The sequence below is a fragment of the Haliotis rufescens genome, unplaced genomic scaffold, assembly GCF_023055435.1.
Source record: "Haliotis rufescens isolate VD_foot unplaced genomic scaffold, xgHalRufe1.0.p SCAF_3, whole genome shotgun sequence".
Classification (NCBI taxonomy): domain Eukaryota; kingdom Metazoa; phylum Mollusca; class Gastropoda; order Lepetellida; family Haliotidae; genus Haliotis; species Haliotis rufescens.
In genome coordinates, this window is record NW_025964001.1 from 58,464,993 (window position 1) to 58,478,831 (window position 13,839).

Sequence of the window (13,839 nt, forward strand, 5' to 3'; positions counted from 1 at the left end):
TTATTACATCGCCATTCTATTATGACAAATACACTGGACTCGTTCCTCCAAATTCAAATGAAAGTATGCTAAAAATAGCCATCCAATGAAACAACTCACATGAGCAAGAGAAATTCTGAGCTAAGTTTGTCATGGAGTGATCATCAATTCCCCAATGAGGCTATGGTGGTTAATTGGCCCATAGTACTTAATATATTAGAACAGGGATATGATGCACTTGATAATCAAGGACTGCGATGTTGATGCAGGGAAATATTTGTTACAAATAATTGTCGGTTCAAGGACATAATCTTGGAACCTGTTTAAAAATGTACGCAATACTCAACCCCAGGACAGAATTTGTCCCCATGCATTGAACAAGAACATGCTTGTCACGTAGTTACAGTGTCTCATAGGACTTCATGCCCCAACGGCACGGATCTTTGCTCATGCCATCAACCACTGGTTTGCCAGGCCCACTTTATTAGCAGATCCCCAGGAATGCTGCTGAATGAGACAGAAATGGGCTTCACACATTGTACCCATGTCGGGAATCGAACCCGGTTTTTCGGCTTTAACGCTTTAACCACTAGGCTACCCGACCGCCCTTTGTTCACAGAGAAGGCAAATGGAAAACAAAAAAGCAACAAGAGAAAATAACTTTACTCGTTTCCCCTCAGCACCGATGTTTATGATCAGCATCTGGTCATCTGGTTACAAGCCATCTCTTCTGACATATGCCAGAACATCTTTCTTCAGTGTTTCTATCACAAAACATAACAATCCATCCACTGGGCTGTCCTTCTCCAGAAGAGCTGTCACTGTGTCTCCGAGTCCCTCTATGTGTACACTACTGCTGCTGACAACATGGGGGTCTCCTGGAACCTTGCTGACATCACTGGGGACGATAAGACAAGCCATCAATTATTCCAACACTGCTAAAACAGTAATAGGGATGTTACACTCAAGACTTGGCCAATTCTGTTTGGTGTTTGACATCCTATTATGCACTTCTGAACATTACTCAATCTCATTAAAATCAGATCTAAGTTCTCCCTGCCGCTAAACAAAGATTTCAGGACATCCCATTATGGGTCACGTCAAGATGACCTTTCGCAAACTTTGATCGACCACTGAAATGACTAAGAAGAAGTCGAGATCAGCCTATCAGGAAGCATCTTTCTCGAGCTTTACGGCACTCGTTTCAACTTGGCGACTTCCATTTCACACTACGCTTGTAAAAATATGTTGACACAGTTCTCGATTAAAATTTTGAAAACTGAACAAACAAACATTCCGGAAAGTCAAACATATGGTTGAGATTGTATGGCAGTGCTTCCCACGTACTGAACAATGCACCCTTCATTCAAATGTTTATCCCACAGAAGCGAGAGATAGACGATATATAATTTTGAATCAGTCATCAGTCTGCCGTAACTGTCATTCGGAATACCCCTTGTTAACACTTTCGAAGTTGCATGATTAGAAAACACATTCTGACTGCCACTTTCATGATCTGGTAAGCGACGCTTGGATTCGTTCTGACGTGACTCGTAATGGGATGTCCTCAGATCTTTGTTTAGCGATACCGGGAACTAAAGTACTCATGGAAATGAAAAAAAACCTGTTTTGCTGGATTTAATAATCGACACAAAGCATTACGTAGATGTAAATACGAAATAACAAAACAACTGGAAAAGTACTAGTCTGGATTTGCTAGTTCAATCTCAGTGCTCAATACAAAATGTACTTTACAGGAGGTAATTTGTAGGCACTTTCAACATTCAAAAATAAAACTAATTCCAAATTGACATGGCAGAAACAGGCTATAGGCATTATGCAAATTAGCCTGGAAAAAAAGTTATCAAAACAATAAAAATAACAGCTATGTTTATGTACATAATAATAATGTCATGTAAGTTGTTGTTTGAGAAGGGAATATGTTACTTTTACGTTCTGATATTTTGACGATGATTCACTGTCCCACAATGCCACTCACAAATCACTAACTACTGACAAATCACATGCACGTGGGTTTCAGGCACCTGTTTTCACTTGTCGTCAAGGTGTCATAGGTCATGGACATTCACCTTGATCTATGAACACCTGGTTATGCTCAGTTTCACAATAGTCTGTTTTGTTCATATTTTTACACACTTTTATGTGTAAAAAGACATAAAAACCTTTGATACGCTGTATTTGTGCCAAGGCCCAATTAGAGCTAATTGAGTTGTTTGAATATTTATATATTAACTCTCTACATTCAGGCAAGTCGGAGGATCTTATTACACTTCATGTGGTTTGCTTAGGTGAGGTGAGGTGAAATGGGGTTTAACGTCGCGTCCAAGATTATTGCACTTATATAGCGACGTGCATGCACATGTGTGTTTGTGTGGCTGCTTGTACTAGTCCGGACTGATGCCGATTTATAGTGCTAGCCCACTGAGATACCATGCCGCAGTTTAACATGAATACCCCACTCAGACACAGTATACTGACTCCGAGCCGACCAGTCCTTCTTTAAGCCCCTAAATGCCGTGCGCCAGACAGGGTAACAACAAGTACCATCTTTTAACGTCTTTTGGTATGACGCGGCCAGGGATTGAACCCCGGACCTTCCGCTCTCCAGGCGGACGCTCTACCACTAGACCACGGAGGCGGTCGGTTTGCTTAGGATAATGTGCAAATTTACCATGAGAGGTTATCTGCCATGATAAATGTATTCTTAGATACTGCAATCTTATTAAAATCTCTCTACCGCTAAACAACGATCTGAGGACATCCCATTACAGGTCATGTCAAAATGGCCTTTCGCAAAATTTGACCGACCATTGAAATGACTAGTAAGAAATCCACATTAGCCAATCAGAAAGCAGCTTTCTCAAGCTGTATGGCACTAGTTTCAAACTGGCAACTTCCATTCAAGACTGCTATAAAAAATATTGATTCAAAATTTGAAGAGGAAAAACAGAAGTAAATTCTGGAATGTCTAAAAGATGGCAGAGATCGTACAGCAGTACTTCCCCTATGCTATGCAAAGTCTCTTCCATTCAAATGCTTGTCCCATTGAAACGAGAGATAGATATTTTGATGGAATCAGTCGTACAGCCTGAAACACGAAACTTATTTCAGAATATCCTGTGTCAACCTTTACACTGTCACATTCCAACTGTCACTTTCTCAATCTGGTAAGCAACGCTTTGATTGGTTGCATGATAGGTTGTTCTGACATGATCAGTAAAAGGATGTACTCAGATCAGTGGTAGCGAGAATAAGATCTGAATTTAATGAGATGGTAGAGACAGAAATATTATATGCCAAACAGACTTGGACGAGTCTATACCCAAATGCAACAAAGGTCTCACAAATCAAATTCCCCATTGCGATAGTCAGATTCAAATCTTTTGAACAAAGTGGAGTGTCATCTTTGGTTTGATGAAGCATGTGATGTTTCAGCCATATTTGTCAAGTGGTCACCGTGGTGATGGTGATTTAAGAGACAAGAATGCTTTTGAGAACTAAGGAGCATGGTTAAAATGCAAAGATCAAAAGTCAAAATTAAAACACTGTGAAAAACAGAACATACCGTATTCGACGTAATAAGTGCCCCGCTCTAATAAGTGCCCACGCGATATTTGCTAATATATTGGCTAGTGAACAATCCCAATTGGCACCCCTTCCGATTGATCAATGTACACAAGACTTATTTTTTCGCGAATAATAAGCACTCATGTGTTATATGCACCCTTAATTATGGGCAATTAAATTCTGAAAAAATATATCTGTCGTACAAAAACATTTCAGGCTGTCAGCATAAACCACAAAATTCATCTATCAACTGTTTTTTTTCACCAAAATAATATTCTAATAAGAGCCCCCTATTTCTAATTTTGAGAGCGCCCTGGGCGGTTATTACGTCGAATACGGTATGTGTTTTGGCTTCATCAATGTGGTGATAAGATGTTTATGACAGGCAGGCAATGTGTGACGGACACCAGACACAGAAAAACAGGCCATGACATAAGCTCACTTGACTATAAGTGAGCTAAACATGTGCCCCAACTTGTGGTGGAACCCCCGGTGATTCTTGGTTAGGATTGCTCCTCAGCAACCTAGGCTGCTTTTATCAGGCTGAGAGACTTGGTTGATACAGTGTCATCGTGCCATGACGACGTATGTTGTTCATAATATCAATCACAGGTTCTTCTGGTCCAGACTCGTTATTTACAAGCCGTCATCCTACAGCTGGAGTTCAGCAGTAAACAACAAACAAACCAATAATTAGGGTGGAATGTAGCGAAAGTTTTGTACCTGTCTTCAGGCAGTTTGGCTGCTGCTGATATGGTCACCTGCACATCGAAGCCACCATAGAGTACTGTGAGGCAGAGCTGCTCTACCAGTTGATCAGCTTCCACTCGAGGGGAGTATCTCACCTGCTGACAGCAGCTCCTGTATTCTCCACCATCTACAACATGTCAAATAAACATTCTCTGATCAAGTACATGCAGTGAGGTGAGGTGAAAAGGGGTTTAACGTCGCGTCCAAGATTATTGCTCTTATATAGCGACGTGAATGCACGTGGATGTGTCTGTGTGGCTGCTTGTAATAGTCAAGACTGATGCCGATTTATAGTGCTAGCTCACTGAGATACCATGCCGCAGTTTAACATGAATACCCCACTCAGACACAGTATACTGACTCCGAGCCGACCAGTCCTTGTTTTAGCCCCTTAACAGGGTAACAACAAGTACCATCTGTTAACGTCTTTTGGTATGACGTGGCTAGGGATCGAACCCCGGACCTTCCGCTCTCCAGGCCGACGCTCTACCATTAGTCCATGGAGACGGTCAGTACATGCAGTGACCACCTATAGCAGCATGCAGACATTAAACATTAAACCTTGAATATCCGGGATAGAATAGACCTTCAGCAACCCACGCTTGCCATAAAAGGCGACTATGCTTGTCGAAAGAGGCCACTTAAGTGATAGGGTGGTCAGGCTCGCTGACTTGGTTGATGCATGTCATCGATCCCAATTATGTGGATAGATGCTCATGATATCAATCACTGGCTATCTGGTCCAGATTCGATTATTCACAACCGCCGTCAAAAATGGAATATTGCTAAGACGGCGTTAAACAAAAAACAAACAAACAAAACATAATTTCTTTTTTCTTTGTAATGACCTTTCAGGGCTACTTTACACCCATTCAGTAACGTACTTAATGATGTAGCCCTGAAATGTTACAAAGAATGTGTTATCCATAAAAACTCTGCGTATCTTTAAACTTCTAAATTCAATCAAAGGTAGGATAAAGCAGTTTTCATTCAAGAACCTTTCATGTCACTTAATAGTTATTTTATCTGTATCTCAAAACAGCAAGAGGTGTGCTACTCAAATAATGATAGGGATATTCTGAGTGTCATGGTGAGGTCTGACTAACTGCTTGGATGTGTTGTCATGCGAGCAGTATTCCATATTGCCAAGGAACTGAAGCGTATAAAGCTTCATTTTAAGTTCAATAAACATAGGTGCACAATTCAATAAGTTATCGTGAGTGAGTGAGTTGGGTTTATCGCCACTTTTAACAGTATTCCAGTTATATCACAACCTGTCAGATTAATGTGGGAGGAAAGCCCCAAATGATGCAGGTCTTAGACATTTAGCACTTCGGTGAAACCCACGAGCACGGGTATAGTGCTGACAAACCCAGAAACATAATCGGAGCAAACCGGAATTCAAACCCACAATCATAGGTTTCTGGGGTGCCCAAGGGATGCAACTCTGCACAGCGCCTTAGACGACTGGGCCACCCGTGATCCCAAACATAGTTATGAAACATATGCTTATTTCTAAATTTTCAACCATGGCCCCTGTTTTACTGTTCTTACCATCACAATCAGCTAATTTCTCCAACTGTGTAAACCAGGGGTACAGGGCTCCTCTTCTGTCAGTCATAGCTTGTAAATGAAGGGAGAGTGACCGTTTCATCAAATAATTGACATAACATGACGTACTCTGTGCAAAGTACATTGTACAACAGTGTTTGCCATGTTAAGCACCCCACTCCAACAAGAGCCCTCAAACCAACTACTCGACCTATCTGCATGTAATCTTTAAAAGAACGAAAGTTTACATAACGGTTCATATGTCTGTGTGTAGAACACACATTGTTACAGAGAATAAAGCTTTGTAGAAGAGAGAGCATGTTACACACTTACAAGCATTCTGGCTTTTTGTGCTGCAGTGAAAACATTACCGCCCCTACACTGAATTATAGTTAAGGCTTAAAACAATCTCATTAAAATCAGATCTAAGTTCTTGCTGCTGCTAAATAAAGATCTGAGGACATCCCATTATGGGTCACGTCAGAACGACCTTTCGCAAACTTTGACCGACCACTGTAATGACTAAGAAGAAGTCGACATCAGCCAATTAAAAAAACAGATTTCTCAAGCTTTACGGTACTCGTTTCAACCTGGCGACTTCCATTTCAGACTACGCTTGAAAAATAGGTTGACACAGTTCTCGATTAAAATTTTGAAAACTGAATAAATGAACATTCCGGAATGTGTAATATATCGTTGATATTGTATGGCAGTGAATCCCACATACAGTGCAACGTCTCCTCCGTTCAAATGTTTATCCCACGGAAGCGAGAGATAGACTTTAATTTTGACAGGATCATTTGTATGGGCCGTAACTGTCGTTCGGAATATAGTTTACGTTTTTGAGGTTGCATGATAAGAAAACACATTCCAACTGTCACTTTCATGATCTGGTAAGCGACACTATGATTAGTCTGATGAAAGGCCGTTCTGACGTGACCCGTAATGGGATGTCCTCAGATCTTTGTTTAGCGATAGCGAGAACTAAGATCTGATTTTAATGAAATTGGGCTTATAAAAATAAAAGAATTGGTTCTCAGGCAATGACTTTTGAAAATATAGTGCGGGTGGTCGGTGGTGATTGTTTTGCTTGTTCAAACTGGTATGTAACCAAATAAACAGTTGTGTACCATCAACCTGAGAAAGGGCCTCCCTACATAAACAAGCATACAAACTCCTATTGCTGCCATGACCATAACACGAGATGTGCAGTAAAGCAGTGCGCATGTAAAGGGAAGTAACTGCGTGCTATATTGGATCGCACTGTTTTTGGGGATTTTTATATTTCATTTAAAAAAGGAAATAAAAACGAGTGAGTGAGTGAGTTGGGTTTAACGCCGCTTTTAACATTATTCCAGTTATATCACTGCGGTTCAGCTTAATGTGGGAGGAAAGCCCGAAGTGATGCTGGTCTCAGACGTTTACCACTTCGGTGAAACCCACGAGCAAGGGTATGGTGCTGACAAAGCTAGAAACATAATCGGGGCGAACCAAGATTCGAACCCACAATCATAGGTTTCTGGCGTGCCAAAGGGATGCAACTGTGCACAGCGAATCGCGGCGCCTTAGTCGTCTGGGCCACCCGTGCCCTGCATGTGTTATGAATCCAATTTTCAAGTATTGTCTGACCAAGCTTAATATAAGGTGCCGACCCTAAATTTTGGTTCAGTGGTACACTATGTTCTTTACAGTACAAGGTGAGGTGAAATGGGGTTTAACGTCGCGTCCAAGATTATTGCACCAAGATTATAGCGACGTGCACGCACGTGTGTGTGTGTGTGTGTGTGTGTGTGTGTGTGTGTGTGTGTGTGTGTGTGTGTGTGTGTGTGTGTGTGTGTGTGTGTGTGTGTGTGTGTGTGTGTGTGTCTGCTTGTACTAGTCCGGACTGATGCCAATTTATAGTGCTAGCACACTGAGATACCATTCGAACCCACAATCATAGGTTTCTGGGGTGCCCAAGGGACGCAACTCTGCACAGCGAATCATGGCGCCTTAGACGACTGGGCCACCCGTACCCCCCGAAATAAAAACGAAACATGCAGCAGACTTTATGATGATGTGGGCGTTGCCTGAGAACCAAGACTATTATTTTTTTCGCCTAACATTACAGTTCATATTTTCTTACGTACAACACACAATTTTTACAGAATACAGCTGTGTAGAAGGGAGTGCATATCTTAAATTCAGACTTCTATTTTTCATAGCAAAAACATTACCACTAGTATGTTAACACCAGAAACAGCATGTTGAAAAAAGTTTTCATCTCTCCTTTTATCTCAAATTTAAAATGTACACCCACAACTTGTGGGGTGTTAGTATTATCATGATTACTAGGTTACCTGTGAGTGTGGTGAAGACACGGTGGACGTCTTGTCTCACCTGCAGCAGGTGAAGTTCGTCAAGAAGCTGCTGTTTCTTCACCTCAAGTTTGTGAATCTCCCTCACCAGGGGCAAAACACGGCTATATCTGAAGCAAGAACCGTCCACATGGTGAGTGATGTTAAACCGTCCACATGGTGAGTGATGTTAAACTGTCCACATGGTGAGTGATGTTAAACCGTCCACATGGTGAGTGATGTTAAAGGATGACATCAAGCATTACCCAAAGGCTGAGTGAGTGAGTGAGTTGGGTTTAACACCGCTTTTAACAGTATTCCAGTTATATCACAGCGTGTCAGCTTAATGTGGGAGGAAAGCCCGAAATGATGCAGGTCTCAGACGTTTACCACTTCGGTGAAACCCGCCAGTACGGGTATGGTGCTGACAAACCTAAAAACATAATTGGGGCGAACCAGGATTGGAACCCACAATCATAGGTTACTGGCGTGTCCAAGGGATCAACTCTGCACAGCGAATCACTGCGCTTTAGACGACTGGGCCACCCGTGCCCCCATCACAAAGGCTGGAAGACCTAACCAATATGCCTTTTGTAAAAAAACATCCGTGCAATACAATATCTTCATCGAAGATATCCCACAAAACAAAATAGTAAATTGAATAGACATTGGAATTTCCTGTTATTTATCAAACAAGGCCCACACACAAGAAATGCAGCATAAAAAGTTAGTCTTCCATACAGGCAAGCTCTGCGTTGTCCTCTCTGGAACAGGTATTACTGCACACGTTTTTTAGTTTGGTTTGTTGTTTAACGCCGCACTCAGCAATATTCCAGCTAAATGACGGCGGTCTGTAAATAATCTGGACCAGACAATCCAGTGATTAATATCATGAGCATCGATCCACGCTATTGGGTTCGATGACATGCATCAACCATGTCAGCAAGCCTGACCACCCAATTCTGTTAGTCGCCTTTTACGACAAGCATAGTCACCTTTAACGGCACGCATGGGTTGCTGAAGACCTATTCTACCCCGGAATCTTCACGGGCCTCTGCACAAGTAGTGTGTCATAGCTACAGTCTTCAACATATCGGAACATATTCATGAGCCATTACATAAAAGACTCCTGATAGCTGTTCATGCTGACAAACACTTTGCACAAGCACTGGGTATAGACAAATATGATGCTGACAATAGTACAATAATGACAGCATAGGCGGAGGTGAGAATATAACCCAACAGGGGTGGTAAACTCAGTACTTAGGAAATCCTTATTCCAACAAGGAAACATCTAACAGATGGACAATAGCCCTTGGTATGTTCCGTTAGAATACATTATACCTACAAACACTTACACAAACTACTAACATATGTCACAGAAGCCATATATTCAGTGACAATGACAGATTTGTTAGAATTGGACTTCAGCAACCATGCTTGTCCTAAGAGGCAACCAACGGGATCTGGTGGGCAGGCTCGCTGAGTTGGTTTATGCATGTCATCATATTCCAATTGCTAGATTGATGCTAATGTCAGTCACCGGATTGTCTGGTCCAGATTTGATTATTTACAGACCACCGTCACATAGCTGGCGTGAATGAGTGAGTATGGTTTTACACCGCTGTTAGCAATATTCCAGCTATATTACGGCAGGGACACCACAAATGGGCTTCACATATTGTACCTATGTCGGGAATCGAACCCGGGTCTTCGGTGTGACGAGCGAACGCTTTAACTACTAGGCTACCCTACCACGCTACCCTACCGCCCTCATATAGCTGAAATATTGCTCACCGTGGCCTTAAACAACAAAACACAAATCGACAGTGACAGAGAACTATTTCTTACATTTTCTGGCCATTTGAATCCAAGACAGGTTTCAGCTCTTCAGCAACTTCAGCAACTTCAGCCACTAAGTCGTCTTTCCTATTCATCAACCCATGTTTCTTGAGCTGAATAACTGATAGATCTTTGTAATCCTGGGAGAGAAAAATGTTTCACATGTAAATATTCCAGTGCATGAGGATCAACATCCCCCATGCTCCAGTGTGTTACATAGCCATTCTATAGATAAATACCCAGGACAATTCATCACCTACGCTTCATCTCAGAAGTGACATCATCTCCCTCATCTCCAACTTAGCATGGAATTTCTCTTGCTTGTGAGCTGGTAATCAACAACCAATCAAAAGGACTGTTCTGAATGAGTGTTCAGGAGAGGTCGAATTTCAAAATGGCAGCCTTGTTTGAGCAGAGACCATATAATAGTCTCTGGTTTGAGTGAGTGTGCTCTCAACACATTTAAAGAGGTTGCATACAAAAAACAAAAAATTCAAGAAATGGGTATATTTGGTATCATTTTGTAGGAAAATATGTCCTGAATCAAATTACGCAATAAAAAAACCAAGTCACCACGGCATTTTTTGAATAAGTGGCGCCATCTAGAGGCACCGGATGATAAAATCATTTTGCCAATAAAATGGTCATTTTAAAGTTTGATTATTAAATGAGCGTTTTTAAATAGACATATTACAGTATTGATGTGACACAAAACAGAAAAATGAAAATTCAAGTCAAATAAATTTTAATTTCACACATCATTTGACTGATGAAAATCGATTCATCAGTCAAAAAAGCATTTTACAAAATCAAGATATTTTTCAAACTGGTTTATTTCTAATGTTTATTCATTGTAAAATAAAATTATAAAACAAAAACAACATGTTACCAGAGTATATTCAAATTATTTTCAATCTACACAGCATACCCCTAAAATAATGAATCAGGGGAGGTAACTCTTGCCCAAATTTACATTTCTATGAGTTCATGTTGGCGGAAGTACAATTAGCCGCAAGTCAAAGGGACGTAACCACATTACAAATACTCGCCATTACATGCGCGTCCGGTATGCGCATGAACAATGGTATCCAACGTCTTTAATCGAATCAGACGACTGCTAGAAATGATACTGTAACTGTAAATATTTTTCTGAAAATTTAGATGAGGGGAGGGAAGTCATAATTAGGACTGGTTGGTTGGTTTGTTGTTTTACGCTGCACTCAGCAATATTCCAGCTATATGACAGTGGTCTGTAAATAACCGAGTCTGGACCAGACAGTGATTGATATCATGAGCATCGATCCACGCAATTGGGGTCGATGACATGCTTCAACAAGTCAGCGAGCCTGACCACCCGATCCAGTTAGTCGCCTTTTACGGCAAGCATGGGTTGCTGAAGACCTATTCTACCCCGGACTTTTCACGGGTCTCATAATTAGGAGTTCCTTTAGTATTTGAGTTTATGGTCCACGACTACAATATCTACTAATCAGGAAGACAAATCAGATTTGCTGTCCAGGGGGCATAGGGGGCGTGGACATGGTTGAGTTGTACAGGACTGGTGTTTTGCTGTTATAGTACAGGCATATATGAGAACAAGATCAGCAGTATTACGTAGCGTTCACGTACATATATATATACAAATGTACACACAATGTAAATTTAAGATATACCAATGATGGCAAATAAACTCAGTAAATGAATACTTCCGGTAGTTTAGATCCTTGTGTTTCTGTAGACGTATCAGCAGAGTACACTTGATTGTACATTTAGATCAGAAAACGCTACACATTCATAATTCACTGTAATAAGGACTGACTTTGCCGTCTGTCACTTTAACCCGCCACAATAATGATGGTTTGTTTTTCAGGGACTATCTACTTTCTTTCATTTGTGTACAGTGATATCGATGCTTGTTTCAATCATGGAAGAAGGGTAATTTGATTGCACATCTATTTTTAGCGTCAAGTCATTCAAACAAGGCTCAAAATGAAGCACTGGTGGCAAATGGAGCCAAGGTACAAAATACATGAGGCACAATACATCAAGGGCTTGGAATACAAGGAACTAGTTTTGACAGGGATGTATCTAGACCTGCTCAAAGGGCGACATGCGGCCCCAACAGGGGTAGATACCATCAGTCAGCAGCCGATTTTAGACTAGTGGTCATGTCTATCCCTGCCCCAGTCTGCAGCAAATGTCATTAAGTGAGTGAGTGAGTATGGTTTTACGCCGCTTTTAGCAACATTCCAGCAATATCACAGCGAGGGACACCAGAAATGGGCTCCACACATTGTACCCATGTCGGGAACTGAACCCAGGTGTTCGGCGTGATGAGTGAATGCTTTAACCACTAAGCTACCCGACCCCCCCAAATGTCATTAAGAATTACCAAAATGGAACTATAAATTTCCTAATTCTTTTAATAATGAATAATCTTGGTTTGTATCCCTTGGCACATGACAAATTAACAAAAACAGTTCTTAGTAATTAAAATCTAAAATGATTGTAATACAAGGGACCAAAAAAAATGTAACTTGTATTACTAAAGAAGTGCATATGCCGTTTAGCATGTTTAGATGGTGACGATAACTTGTACACCCTACTTAATGGGAAAGTTGTGTTTCTGGTTCAGTAAGTAGGGCTGGGACGATACACAAGGTCACGATACGATACGTATCACGATATTTGGGTCACGATACGATACGTACGATACGATACAAAAAAAACGTCACAAGCTGGTGGAAGATGATGAAAGTTTAATGTAAAATAGTTCTCATCAAATAACTCAAATTTTCCTCCAGAACATGTGTCAAACACAGCACATGTCACTCAATAGCAAGACTCAAAACACCTGAGTTAAGGAGCCTGACTAAATACCTGGATTTTCTGCAATAAAAATGCATTCTAAATGTCATCTGAACAGCAGAACTATTTGGCAATACGATTTGTTACTCGTAGTATATCAGCTGTGTATTGTTTTGTATTACGAATCGATAGTCGTATCGAAATGTAATGTATCGTGATACATCAATGTATCGGCGAATCGTCCCAGCCCTATCAGTAAGTATCATCGTGTTACTATATAACTCCTTACTTACAGCAGACGGGGAAATTGAAATTGTTTACGAAGCGAGCATGTCCTGCTTACTGATTTGCATTAATAGACAGCCTCGAAGAGGTGTGTCCCGCGTGAACTACCGGAAATCACAAATGCCGCGATACGATGAATGCCGCGGTACCACGGGGTCCGAGTATAAATTTAATATGAAATAGGTGAAACATATACCACACACCCCCCCCCCCCTTCCCTTCCCTTAGATCCCCAACACTTATACACATACACTCCTTTCGTTAGACGATTAAATTATGAATTGTAACAGAAAACATAATTTCCTACAGTACATATATACAGACACACAATAGCCATCAGGACAACGCAGATCTATGTTTATCATCTGCAGCCAAAATATTATCAAATATCTAACAGATTTTAAAATGACATACTCCTTTAATTTGTGACTGAAGAACTGAGAGCCTTTCACGAATCGTCACTGACATTGTAAACTGGCGAACATCTGTGTCTCTTTGTCCATATGAGATCATATAACCAAACACACAGCCCCTAATATAATTCACGTCAAAAAGTTTTATACGTCGCGCCCAGTCCACTTCCTTTAATTTTAATTGGCATGCGCAGAAGGCAACGGGTTTCATAAAATAACTAATAAACGAATAAAGCACACAAATATACGAATTGATAACAGATCTTAATGAAAATAATTTAATCAGT

At 40.9% G+C, this 13,839-nt stretch overlaps 1 protein-coding gene across 1 annotated transcript; it reads right to left on the bottom strand.

Moving 5' to 3' along the window:
* Nucleotides 1-627: 627 nt before the first annotated feature.
* LOC124151121 lies at nt 628-13,732 on the bottom strand. The gene is made up of 6 exons (XM_046523449.2): nt 13,554-13,732; nt 10,056-10,186; nt 8,208-8,335; nt 5,872-5,940; nt 4,291-4,444; nt 628-877 (listed from the first exon to the last, which is right to left on the bottom strand). The coding sequence occupies exons 1-6, from the start codon at nt 13,650-13,652 to the stop codon at nt 694-696; spliced, it is 765 nt and encodes a 254-aa protein (XP_046379405.2). The 5' UTR covers nt 13,653-13,732; the 3' UTR covers nt 628-693.
* Nucleotides 13,733-13,839: the final 107 nt, after the last annotated feature.

Coding starts and splice junctions, on each gene's coding strand:
- LOC124151121 (XM_046523449.2), bottom strand. CDS start 13,652: ATGATCTCATATGGACAAAGAGACACAGATGTTCGCCAGTTTACAATG. Junction 5,941..8,207: donor TGTCTTCACCACACTCACAG/GTAACCTAGTAA, acceptor TTCATTTACAAG/CTATGACTGACAGAAGAGGA. Junction 4,445..5,871: donor GAAATTAGCTGATTGTGATG/GTAAGAACAGTA, acceptor GACATGTTGTAG/ATGGTGGAGAATACAGGAGC.